This window comes from Otolemur garnettii, unplaced genomic scaffold, assembly GCF_000181295.1.
Source record: "Otolemur garnettii isolate 467f Iridium unplaced genomic scaffold, OtoGar3 scaffold00030, whole genome shotgun sequence".
Classification (NCBI taxonomy): Eukaryota; Metazoa; Chordata; class Mammalia; order Primates; family Galagidae; genus Otolemur; species Otolemur garnettii.
Genome location: NW_003852425.1, coordinates 7,499,712 through 7,513,087, shown reverse-complemented (window position 1 = coordinate 7,513,087; position 13,376 = coordinate 7,499,712). Strand labels below are relative to the sequence as shown.

At 46.4% G+C, this 13,376-nt stretch overlaps 1 protein-coding gene and 1 pseudogene across 1 annotated transcript in view; one reads left to right on the top strand and one right to left on the bottom strand.

The window, feature by feature from the left end:
* Nucleotides 1–10,880, bottom strand: part of EPB41L4A (erythrocyte membrane protein band 4.1 like 4A) — a 218,119-nt gene extending 207,239 nt beyond the window's left edge. Inside the window, exon 1 of the mRNA XM_003788920.2 lies at nucleotides 10,683–10,880. Coding sequence (XP_003788968.1) covers nucleotides 10,683–10,781 — 99 coding nt within the window. The 5' untranslated portion in view covers nucleotides 10,782–10,880. The remainder of the gene's footprint in view (nucleotides 1–10,682) is intronic.
* On the top strand, nucleotides 10,780–12,164 carry LOC100962253 (annotated as a pseudogene).
* Nucleotides 12,165–13,376: the final 1,212 nt, after the last annotated feature.

The window sequence follows — 13,376 nt, the reverse complement described above, 5'->3', positions numbered from 1 at the left end:
AATTCCTCAAACTGTTAAACCTTATGACCCTGCAATTCTATTATTAGGAACCTACAGAAGAGAAATCAGGACACGTCTACACAAAAACATGTGCATCTTTATGGCAACATTATTTATAACAGCCAAAAGTGTAAACAACCAAAAAGTCCATAAGCTGATGAATGGATAAATGAAATATGATATATCCACATAATGGATTAATATTCAGCAATAAAACGGCATAAAATACAGATGCCTACCACATTGTGACTAAATCCTGACAACTATATTCCAAGTGAAGGACGCTAGTCATAAAAGACTACATATTTATCTGTTTATAAGAAATGTCCAGAAGATACAAAGCTAGAGACAAAGAAACACTAGCAGCTGCCTAAGGGGCAGGGGGTGCTGGGAGGACCCGGGGAGTGGCCACTAATGGGTATGAGGTTTCTTCTTGGAATGATGAAAATGTTCTAAAATTCTAAAACTGGGTGATGACTGCAGATATAATTACTCTAGATACATTAAAAACCATTGAACTGTACTCTTTTTTATTGCTGGGGATTCATTGAGGGTACAAAGAACCAGGTTACACTGTTTGCGTGAACTATACTCCTCAATTAGGTGAATTATATGGCGTGTAATTTGTATCTTAATAAAGCTGTTTTAAAAACCAAGTAAGAAACTGAGGAGTCAAGCAGGTGAATATCCCTAGAAAACCTAGGAAAACAAAGGGAAGAGGGATGTCTTTCCTTCCTCATATTCATCAGCTGATGTCAACATAGACGAATGTTTTCAGATTAACTGGCGAACACTCACAGACACCCACTACAGGGCTTGACTGGGGAACCCACAGCAAGGACCCACTCTCCTCCCTCAAGGCTTTGCACCCCTAGGGCCGCAGCTGCCACTCAGTAGGGAGAGCTAGGGGCTTCCAGTAAGCACTTCCATCCTGTAACGGCGCGGAAGTGACTTGGCTAAGTGGCTTGGCCACATTCACAGCACCAACGAACGGGAGGGAGACTAGAATCCCAACTTATCTATGACTAAGACCTATGCCCTCCTCACCTCACTACGTTGCTCCTAGGTGAAGGTCGGCAAGAAAGTACAAAAACTTATCTTACAAGGGTACAAGTGAATCTTTCTAAAAGTAGAATATACATGTCTTAACACAATAACTAAGAAAATGACATGAAGGCTATGTTAACCAGTTTGATGAAAATATTTCAAATTGTATATGAAAACACCACACTGTACCCCATAATTGCATTAATGTACACAGCTATGATTTAATTTTTAAAAAAAGAAAGAAAGTACAGAAACTACTGCACTGAAATGCAGGCTTGGTTAGTAGGGTCAAGGAGGGGCTCTCCAGCAAGAAGTCCACAGGAAGGGGCGACCTGAGCAGAGCCCTGCTCAGTGAGGGCTGGCACTTCACCCAAGTAACAGGTGGCCAGTGGGGCTTCCCAGGCAGGGAAAAGACCTGGGTGAAGGAGACTGTGGAAAATGCAAAGACCAGAAAGCAGCTCCGTCTGCAGGACAGGCACGAGGAAGTGGTGGGGGAAAGAGGAACAGAACAGGTGACTGCTGCCCCCAGCTAGGAATTTAAGCCTATGCACAGAGGCTGACTAGTCTTTGAAGAATTCTAAGCAGGGGCAAGAAAGACCACTCTGGATGCAGTCACGGGGGTTAATGCTGGAGGCCGGGGCAGGGATTCGAAGGCTACCACGAACTGTCCAGTTGAGAACTGAGAAGGGAATGAATTCGAGTAACAGCAATGAGAAAAGAGGGAAAGAAGCAAATCTGAAAGATGTTTAGCAGGGGGGAAATTCAAGATCTGGAAGGAAGTGGAAACTTGAGGATCCTGACCCATGGGTAGAGTGGATCCTACTGGTGTCCAACACCGCCCCTAACTCCCTTCCTTCCTTCTGAGCCCCTCCTCCATGCAGCCATGGGCCTTGGGGAAACTGATACCATTCCCACCCAGCTCCAGGGTGGATCCTTTATTCTGAAGGTGACCCCATTGCCATTATGGCTCAAGAATGGCTGAGAGACTCATTCTGGATAAAAGATGCAAGGGGAAGTGCTGGAGGGCTTCTAGAAAAAGCTTCTCTCCTAAAAAAGAGACTGCCTCATCTATTGCTATATGTGAATATCTTCATCTCCGAAACTATGTGGCCATCTATCCCAACCTAAAGATGGCACTGGCTCCCAAGATGGCAAAGCAAAGAAGAGGTGGAGGGAAACTGGGGCCTCGATGTCTCTGACCCACCCTGAGCCTCCTCTCTTTGCCCCCAGAATCCCCAACCAGAGCTAATAAGCCTCCTCATGTTGAAGTCGTCTGTAACTGAGGACCAAAGCATCTTAACAGACAAAGACAGAGTGTGGCATCATTCACCAAACTAGCAGGTATGGAGGGGCCTGGGGGTAGGCTCGGGCATCTAGTGTGCAATCCAGCAGGTAGTCAGAAATACAAGCCGGGTAAGGAAGCCGGGTCAGGGGATATAAATGTGGTTTCAGCATCCAGCGGTAGCAAGGAGATAGATGCACAGCTGGACATGACACCATCCCTCCCGCAGATGGAGAGACTGCACATGGCACTCATACCTATCAGTATGGAACCACTGCCACTCCCCCACTTCCAAACCCCCACCTCTCGGCGAGCTTGTATCACTGTGGACAGATGTAAGGAGGACGGGGTATTGCAAACTGGGGTTCAGGAATAAATGCATTAACAAGTAATATCTCCTACACACTAACGGCTATCATTTATTGAGCACGTCTTATCTTGTGGACTTAAAATTCTTTCTCAAATTCTCAAAATCATCCTATGAGGCAGATAACACCCTTCTGCTTGCAGAGGAGGAAACTGAGGCTGGCTCAAAGAAAAACTGCTTGCCGGATCACAAAGCCAGGAATTATGGAGCAGACCAGGATCTGAATGTGGGACAGGGAAGGGTGACCACACAGCACCCCAATGAGGAGGCTGGTTCAAGTGGGGGGGCCACACCACGTCAGGACCGGTGAGGATGACAGAGAAAAAACAACTTTGACAAGTGACAGTTAAGGCGGCAGAGGCTCCCAGACCGCTCCTCAAAGACACAGGGCTGAAAGAAGGTTAAGGTGGGACCTGACCTTCAGGGCTCAAAAGCTCTCCTGGCCTCTGTGGGCTGACTTAGGGACCTGACCCTCACTCACGCCCATATGCCCATTTGCAGGGACAGCTGTGCTTTACACAAAACACTTTCTAACCAACTTCTGACCATCATCCCCACAAAGCTGGGGACTGGGCATTGCACTGCGCTGTCTCCAGCCCTCAGAATGTGGCTTTTCTAAACAATACAGGGCAGCATTTTGGTCCCTCTCCTGTCAGTCTTCGTCAGCTGATCCCTCCCTTGCCATCTGACCTTTTGATTACTGTCCCCACCAGCGAGCGCTCAGCACTTCTCCATTTTCCTGGCCTCTCCCCATCTCTCTCGTTCCAACTTCCTCTTGGCATGTCCACATCCTCTGCTTGAAAACAAACTTCTCACACATTTGGAAGAGCTGGCATTAGGAGAGTCTCCTGAGGAACCCTTTCAGCCCTTGGGGAATCTCTCCTCCAAGAGTGTTTGGTTACAGAGAAAGGGATTAACAATAGGCAGCATTAAAGAAGAACCATTTCTCCTAAAAAAGAAAACAAACAGGAAATGTGTACATGGCTCAGAGGGCACAGGAATGCAATCCACATTTTTGGGACCGGTAGAGACTCCCCAAATGGTAGTTACAGGCTTTTGAGTCACAAAGTAAACTGACTGGTTCCTGAACTTAACACACCTTGGTTGTGCCTGCAACATGTGATAACAGGTGCCTGTTTAATCTTACCACGGGAGACTTAGAAACAAAACTCAAGGGCAGATGCAAATGGCAATTCATCATTACAACCCAAAGCAGGCAGACCTGGAGCTTTACATGTGGCTAAAATGTCAGAGATAAAGCTGGGCCACAGCAGTCAACCTCAGAGAGGCCACAGGGACACGGCCACTCTGATCTCAGACTTGTCATGTTTATAATAGACCTGCAGACAGATACACTTTACCTCACAGTGAAAAACATTTTTCAGAAAAGCTCAATATTTAACTTCTGTATACTATCTTTTCCATTAAACCTCAGAATGGTATCAGATTAAGTTTGTGCAGCTTCAAGAGTAAAATGGGTGCTAAGTAAGCAAGATTAAAAATTACAGCCAGGCCCTGATTGTGTAAACTCAGACTGGGAAACCAAACAACACCGTTCTCAGGCAGCTTAAAGAAGAATAGGAGATAAGGAAGAAAAGCCCCTGAAGTTTGAGGATCTATGACCCATTCAGGAAATACGCCTTTCTTCCAAAGACTCAAGTTAGAAGAGAAAGTTACATTTAGAAAAGAGGGAGAAAGACTTGGCAGTTACCTCTGCAATACCAAAATGGGGGGCTTGCGTTTTCTGAAACAGCTGCTAGTCAGCGTCACAAGCATTCGGTCCACTGCACTGTCTCATTTTCTACCTATTATCAATATAAAAATCAGAGTATCTTGGCAACAGATCTTTCACAGTGAGATTCACTTCATTCCAGGGTCTTTTCTAGTAAAAAAAATGGCAAAGGAACCTCATTATCTGGAAGATTTTCAATACGGCCTATTCCAGCTCTATCTCTCCATTCATTTTCTATCAAATTACAGTTAATAAGCACCTATTACAGGAGCCACACAGCTCTGGCTGCTAAGGAGCATAGACTGGGGCTCACAGGATCCTGGAGGAGACAGATGCAGCCAGAGATAATGCTTGCAGTGTGACAGGTGCCGTAACAGTGTGAGGTGCAGACCAGTGCCGGATGCTGCCTGGTCAAGCTGAGCTGACCACTGCCTAGCAGATGGAACACTTGAGTCAAGTCATAAAGGATGGTTCAGGAGAGGATGCGTTCAGGGAAAGATAAACACACACATCAATCCACAGGAATCCCAGGCATAAAGTCTCAAGAGAGTCTGGGATGTTTGGGAAACAGAGAGCAAGTTGCTGGGGCAGGCAGGGCTAGCTCAGGTGGTAAGACAAACAGAGAAATATAGACTTTATCTCTAGGCAGGAATGAGCCACAACAAGAACAAGGTGAAGATGAGGATGGGAAGAAGGACAACGTTAAAATCTGCAGAAAGATAAGTACCTTCCAGAAGGCTACTCTGGCATTAACTCCTCCGTGGTGTTAAATTTTAAGCCCAGGTGGTCTGAATGCAGGGTGCATGCTTTTAATCACTTCAGACAGTGCTCTGAATATAAGAACATGCGATAAGTTAGAGACACAAATATCATATTGTCTTCTCCAAAGATAAGGTAAAACTCACCATTCCAAAAGAGCAGGAAAAAATGGAATGGAAAGCATGCAGAAGTCATCCTGCCTCGAGTGTGGAAGACCAAACCCCACAGGCTGAAGAATGAACACAGCTGCCGTCCTCCAGGCCAGGGGCTCTAGAACAGGGCTGATTTTGCCCCTCAGGAGACATCTGGCAACATTTGTAGACATTTTTGGTTGTCACAACAGGGGAAGAGGTGCTACTGGTGTCTGGAGTCTAGGGACCCTGCTAAGAACCCAACAATGGAAGGGACAGACTCCCACAAGGAACTGTCTGGCTTTACTGTCTAGGATAAACCTGACACAAACAGAAAAGCTGAGTTTCCTACCCTATTTGTTAAGTGTCTTATCAAAAATAGCAAACTACAGTCCACACGACTAATCACAGTAGAGTCTGGACTTCTGTCCTGACAGATTTAGCCTTATCTTCACCCAAGCTCAGAAGCAACAAAAGCACAGCACCAGGTCAACTTTGGTTCAAGCTTACCATTAGAGACACAAGAACTTAGTCACTGGGCCACAAAAACCAAAGCTCACCCTCAACCAGTAATAGCAGGCGTCCTCAAACTACGGCCCGCAGACCACATGAGGCCCGCATAGGACATTTATCCAGCCGGCCGGGTGTTTTTGCCACCGCTGCCTGTCCTGCTTAGCAGCCAACTCATCCCAGGGCCCACAGTCTGGCCCTCCAACGGTCTGAGGGACAGTGAACTGGCCCCCTGTTTAAAAAGTTTGAAGACCCCTGAGTAATGGTGTTAAGCACCTACAGAAGGCCAGCTGCAAGGCTGCTGGAGGTAACACACAATGCTTTCCCTTAAGGGGTTTTAAAATCATATTCCAATCATTGATAATAAAAGGTACACTTACTAATTTTTTTCAAGAAAAAAAAGTCTTGTAAAATTAAAGAGGTATTTATATGCCAATTACACACTAATTCATATACTAGTTCAGCCCATGTAGCCACAATGTGGATATCACATTTGAATTTTGGAAACCTGGATGTGGAGTGGAGGAGGGTCACTTTCTATTCCAGTAACATCAAATTTACTAACTGACCAAGACCCATAGCCAATCTCCTAATAACAGAAATGCTGTTATGCAAAGTAGGCTTACTTGCTTCAACTTATGTTTATAAAGTCCTTAACTTTGTATCTTATGCAACTTGTACCAAAAAGCATAGGTATTCACCCATATACTTAATAAAATTTGCTTTGTGCTTTTTCCCACTCTCCTAAGACGTTTTCTTTACCAGTCCAAATGGAATGAAAAGTACAATGTTTGGTAAGTGAGATACATATACTTTAGGCCCCCAATTTATAATTGTTTTTCTAGTTTAATTATAATAGAAAGTGATCAAAGTATCAAAACTGACTCAAAATATTCTTCCCACAGGAGCCTCAGGGTGATAAAGAGATATTATTTAACAGTAAACTGGGTGGACAGAATGCTATATCTTTTAAAAAACATTCTAAAAAGGTAAAATGGAGTTTATCTTACTGTCATATTGGTTTCATTAGTTAATGAAGAGGTAGAAAAACAGTTTCATAGTTAATGAACAGGTAGAGAAAAATGAGCACCTCAGCCTACCTCACATTACCATTGCAAGGACTAACATCTTGCTTAAATGAAAATGCCAACGTAATCCATATTTACAGTAGCCATTTTAAGGACCAAATTTATAATCAAACCTTGCTTTTTCTCCTGAAAATCTTTTGCTAACCAAGTAACACCTACAAAAGTAGTCTGACCCACATTCAAATTTTGCTTTCTAAGAGAACAAAAGGAAAGATCCCTACCTCCCCCAGCACAGAAAACTACAGGATAAAAGTGTCCCAGAACAAACATCACTGGAAAACTAAGACCAACCACAGCCAAAATCCTTACTTGAATAAACACCCGAGATAGTAGCAGAGAACAAATAGCTAAAAGCTACTGTGGGGCTCAGCTTATATAAACCTGGGTTCTTAAATCTTGATTAGGGCTCAGACTGTGAAATGTAAGGAAAAGACTTCCTGTTTGTCAAGGTGAGGTTACCTCCAAAAGCAAATACAAAGGTATACGTGTTTTACTTCCCTGGCTTTTATTTTATTTTATTTTTTGCAGGTTTTTTTGGTCAGGGCTGGGTTTGAACCCGCCACCTCTGGCATATATGGCTGGCGCCGTACTCCTTTGAGCCGCAGGCGCCGCCCTACTTTCCTGATTTTTTTTAGAAAATTATTTTCCATTTAAATGATGCTCATCTTAATATATAAGATGTGTAAATTATTATCTTCAGGTTGAAATGCTATAAATGGTGGCGTATCAATACTTTCCTAAAATCAATAAAACACCTTGATCTAAGGTGCAGAAAATCACTTCATAATTAACTTCAATTTACAATGTAGTTCTTAGGGTATTTTTCAAAATGACACACAAAATGTTTTACCAAGCTTCACTCATACTTCTACTTTAATTTACTATAATTAATCTTTCTCTGACTCACAATACATTATTTTAACGGTAATATAAGCAAAAATTCTTAAGTAACCATGTAGGGAAAATTCCTTTTAATAAGGGATAAAATATGTTAATAATTTTAACACAAAATTAGCTGGCTTCATCTCATTCAAAATAGGAAAAACGGTCATCATAAAATAAATATTAGAAAATACTTAGGAAAAAATTTATAAGTAGAGACTTCTCTAGCTTAATTTCAGGGGAAGTTGGGCAAATCGATGCTGCCTTCTTCACTTTGGCTTTATTTAGTAATAATCAAAATTATTAAATGTCCTATCCCAGAGATATTACCACAATAGTAGCTATTAACTCTGAAATAATTGTTCACTTTTTCATTTACAAACTACAATAGGAGTTGATTTTATCAAATTAATGCAATATATATTAACTGTACCTAAGCACCATAATATAAGAAAAGTAGGGAAAAGTCAACGAAAATGTCAAATACATACCATATAACATATATATGTTCAATGTCTGAGTATCATCTGCATGCAAGATGCTTTTTTATGTTTTATATCTTTTATAAATATATACATGTTTAACTCAGGTGTCAAACCTGAGTAGAAACACCACATGTACTCAATATTAAATTGGAACTAGTTGATCAACACTCGTGTGCACATATAGAATTCAGATAGGTGACGGGGGAAGAAATGGATGGGCAAGTTCATACCCAGCAGATACAACCCACAGGGTCTGGGTGAAAGGCAAACTTACACCTTTGACTTAAAATATACAAAAGCAAATCACGTAACCAAATGTTACTATATACCCATGTAATATTAGGAAAGTTCAAAAAAACCAAAATGTTTAACTGAGTACATACCACAAGTCAACAGGAGCTTAACACACACTTTTAGGATAGCATGGTAGTTGCATATAATGTGGTTAACTTCAGACAACACCTGTGTTACACACATGGCCGTCAAAATAATTGTGGCATGCTTTTGTGACACCAAAAAAGGCCAAGCCTGTTGTGAAATGATTACTTCCAACAAAAGCCTACTTAAATTATCATTTGGTTATCTAGCCTACATCCAAAATAACAGTATTATAAGGTTGCTGCTGCCTTTGTATCACTCACCAATTTTCAACCTATTTGTAAAACAAGATAAGCACCACTGGGTTATAAAAAGTAATTATGGATCACGATTTTCAATTCATCTTTCTTGGACAAAATTATTCCATTTGATCCCAAGTCTTGGCTTCTCTCTTGACAGAATAATGTACGCGCTCCACAGCTGATAGAGACAGGCTTTCATGATTAAATAGGAAACTCACACTCCAGATGACTTTAGACTCCAGATAATTTAGACTTTGTACTTCAAAAAGATTTCTTTGTTGTTTTAGCATTGGATCATTAGTTACTGTTCCCTAATTGTTTCTATCCTCACACTAGGAAGATGCACAAATCCGTAATTTAGGATGTTTTGTTTCTTTTGCCTATATTATTCACGAACCACATCCAAATTTCTTTTGCCTATATTATTCACGAACCACATCCAAATTATATTATCCACTAAGTTCCTGATTTCACAGGGGAGGTGGGGGGGGCGATATTTTAGAACATAAAGTTAAAAATAGAAAATCAACACCCTCCTCCAACAGTTTCTATTTTATTAATCTTTAAAGATTCTGATCAATTCTGATTGAGTTTGGCTAATTCCTGGGGAAACAATATTCAAAACAATGTCCTAAAGGAAAAGGTTAATCTGGTAGCTTTAACTGGTCGTTTCCTGCCCCCTTCTGCAAAATAATTACACCGAAGAAATCAGAATTCTGTACACCACCAAGGGTAACGTCAACGCTGAAACTTTTAGCCCAGGAACAGTTTTAGTGCGCACAAGCTATGTAAAAACTGATTCACAAAGGAAATGCCCAGGGCCTACCCCATTAGGGTTGGCTGCAGAGATGACAAGCTTAGGAGAGGGCATCGAGCAGCCTGAACGCTGGACCTCTCAGGCGCCCAGCTCTGTTAACAGAGGGGGCGGTTTCCCTTCGCTAAACTCAGCCGGTGCCTTATCTAAAACGCCTTAGTGATTTGAAACTGAAGGAGAAAGGGAAACAAAACAACAAAATGCTCGGGATTCCGATCTCTAGGTAGTTACATTGTTGCAAAAGCAAAACAAGCGCGCAGGCGCGGGTCAGGTTGTCAACTATAAACATTAAGTACGTACTTATCAAAATTAAGGAAGTGGATCCTGCAAGCTCCGCTGCCTTTTAGTCTAGGTTTTCTGGATTAACGTAGTAATTGCTTTTTAATGACAAAGTTATTACTGAGTTGCTTTGAGAGACGTTTACTGAAAAGTGCGGATAAACCCAGTTCACTTGAGGACAAGGAAAATATTTTCTGTCCAAACGAGCATTACCCATAAACCCAGGCAACACAATCACAATGACTCCCTGACGCGTTTCAAGGAGTGAACTTGTCCATAACGACGCTATCTAGAAATGAGCCCCCAACGACGCTGAGGGAGAGCCGGTCCCAGGCCGCGGTGGGGTGCAGCCGGTGCGAGCCATCCTGCGCCTCTTGGGGGCTGCAAGGGCCCAGGGGCTCTTGGAGGAGACGGGTTTGGGGAAGAGTGTTGCTCTCTGTTGCAGGACCCGGATTGCAACGGGGAGTTGGTGCGTCCGGTAACCTCTAAGATGTCAAACTCACTTTCCATCATGAAGCAGCTCCAAGTTAACACAGCCTAACACGTCCGCCCGGTCTCGGAGCACGGGGGACAGCTGCCTTTCCTTCCCCCCGCGCAGGGACGCGGTGACAGCTCTCAGACAAAGCGGCCGACCCCCGAGCCCACCCGGCTACCGACACCCAGCCCGCGCTCCGGGCCGCACCCACCTTGATGCCCTGCTGCTGGGTGGTGAGGGTTAACTTGGATTCGTCCAGGAGCAAAACTTCGCAGTAAAATTCTTCCGGAACAGCGCAGAAACACCCCATGTCGGCTGTGGCAGTCTCCGGCCAGGCGAGAAAGCCGCGACCCGGGCGCCCAGCCGCCGCTGGCCCTCAAGCTCCAGGCATTAATTTATTGTCCTGCGCAGGACGGGAGCCACAGCTGCCCGCGGGTCCGAGCCGAGGCCGAGGCGCCCGGCGCGGCGCGGAGCGAGCAGCGCGGACGAGCCGGAGAGAGCCCGCGCCGGGAGAGTCAGCGCCGGGAGAGTCAGCGCCCGGGAGCCGCGGGGGAGACGCCGGCGGAACTGGGCGCGGAGGGCGGCGGCGCGTCCCCGCGCATCCTGCGGCTCCCGCTCCTCCGAAGGCGGGGGCGCCGCGGCCCCTCCCGCGATCCTGGGGACGACAGAAGTCGCCTGGCAATGGGGGCAAGAAACAAGAAGAGGGAGGGACGAGAACTCGAGGCCCTTCCCGGACTTGGCGGCTCCCGGCAGCTCCGCAGCTCCCTCCGACTGCTCCGATGCGAGCGCGGCCGCGACGCGCCCGCCTCCCCTCGGGCCGTGGGTCCCCCGCGGGCGCGCACCCCAGCTCCGACCCCGCCCCGCGGCCCCGGTGCGGCCCGCCGAGTGCGGGGCGCTCGGCTTTTCTTTTGTGTCCGGGGTATCTGCGACGCCCCAGCCAGGGGTGTGGGGACAGAAGCGAGGGTCGTCACTCGGTCCGCCGCCGCCACTCTCAACCCACGGGCACTGAGAAGCCGGAAGAGGGTTGGAAAGGACAACGGGCTCCTTACCGAGACCAGCGAGGGAAAGTCAGCTCGTCCCGGGGCGCGGCTCCCGTCTGGGGACCCTCGAGCTCATCACGGGAGACCGTGTCTGACCAAGTTCAAGCCTTTCCTCCAGGAATGCCCTGTGTCGGCGGCTGAGTGCTGATTCTGCAGAACATTCGGAAAAGCCGGGGGTCGGGGGTCCTGCGGGCGCAGAAGCGGGCGCCCCGGCTGGGAGAGCGGCGGACGGGGGTGTGCCCTGGGCGCGCCAGGCCGCGCCGGCTCCGAGGAAAGTGGAAAGTTCTCTCAGCACCGCGACGAGTGGCGCCCCGGGCGGGAGCAGCCCAGGTGCCGCTGGGCGTCTTCAAAATAGCCTGGAGCGAAGCTGGGGGCGGCCGGCGGCAGTGGGGGCGCCCCCCGGTGGGGTACAGCCGGGCGCGGGGCGGAGCGGACGTGGTCCGGGCGGCGAGGTGCGGCCAGGTCGGCGCGAGGGAGCCGACTCTGCGCGGAGCAGAGGGGCAGTCCGCGGCGCGCCGTGGCGGTTTCCCAGGGCGACCCGGAGGCCGGCCCTGGGAGGTCAGGGGCGGGTCGGCTCCGACCCCGGCATTCGGCGATCCCAGCCCCACGCCCTCCGCGAGGCCGGCTGCGTCCGGGACTGGCGGGCACAATAGCTCTGAGACTGCAGTGACCCCTGGTGGGTCCTTGCGTCCGTGCACGGGCAGCCGAGGCTGAGCTGCGGACAAGGCCAGGGCCCCCCTGGGCTTCGGAGCAGGTGCAATCTGTGCTCTCCAGCTGGGCACCCGCAGCGAGTTGATGCGAGCAGCGGTAGAGGAAATGCAAGGGAGGTCGCAGGGCAGGGTTGATGGGAGGCTTCCCAGAAAACTCTCCTCTACCGAGTACCAGAAAGAGCAAGAGCTTTGGCATCAGGCATAGTTTTAATTTCCCTCCTCCACCACTTGTTGGCTGCGTAGCCAAAGTTCAAAAAATTTGCTTTACACCTGAGAGCTTAAAACAAAACCAAAAAAAATTTTTTTTCTACGCAGCACCCTAGAAATGAAATGATCAATTTGCAACTTTGAGAGTTTCCTCCCATAGTAATTTGCCACAAAGGGCCTTCTGTGAGGAGCCTCGTCCTTTCCTGCTATTGTGGCCCCATCTGAACAGTGGGATTGGCACAACCCCCAAAGTGCAGGTTTGGCACAAACCTTGCCTGTGAATAAAACCCTATTTTATCTTCTGAGCTTTCTGTGAAATCCAAGCAGGTTTTGAATTTTTAATCAAATTCTGTGTTTGACTTTGGGTTTTATCGTCAGAGGTTTGCCTGACTTACCAGCTGACACCTTGTTATTCTAGATTTTAGCATTCTCTACCTGTGGAGGGTTTGCTTTATCTGTAATATACAGTATTCCTGACACCAATGATAAAATGTGAGTGAAAGGCATCATAACACACCTGCACTCGAATGTTTATTACAGCACAATTCACAACCTCAAAGATGTGGAATCAATCCAACAGCACATAAATTCATGCATGGGTTAATAAAATGTGACATGCGCACACACACACACACACACACACCCCATGGAATACTCAGCCATAAAGAAAGGCAAAATAATGCCCTTTGCAACAATCTGGAACTGCAGACTATTCTCCTAAATGAAGTCTAAAGAATGGGAAAAACAAACACCACACTATTAAGTTGGAACTAACCGAAGAGCATGTGTGCATCTACACAGAGGGAACTAACGCTCAGTGGAAATTAAGGGGAGGGGCATAAACCAACCTATAGGTAATATGAAAACTACCTGGGTGATGAACATACCTGTAGCAAGGACTCAAACATTACAAGAATGACCCTTGTAACCTAAAACATTTGTGCCCCC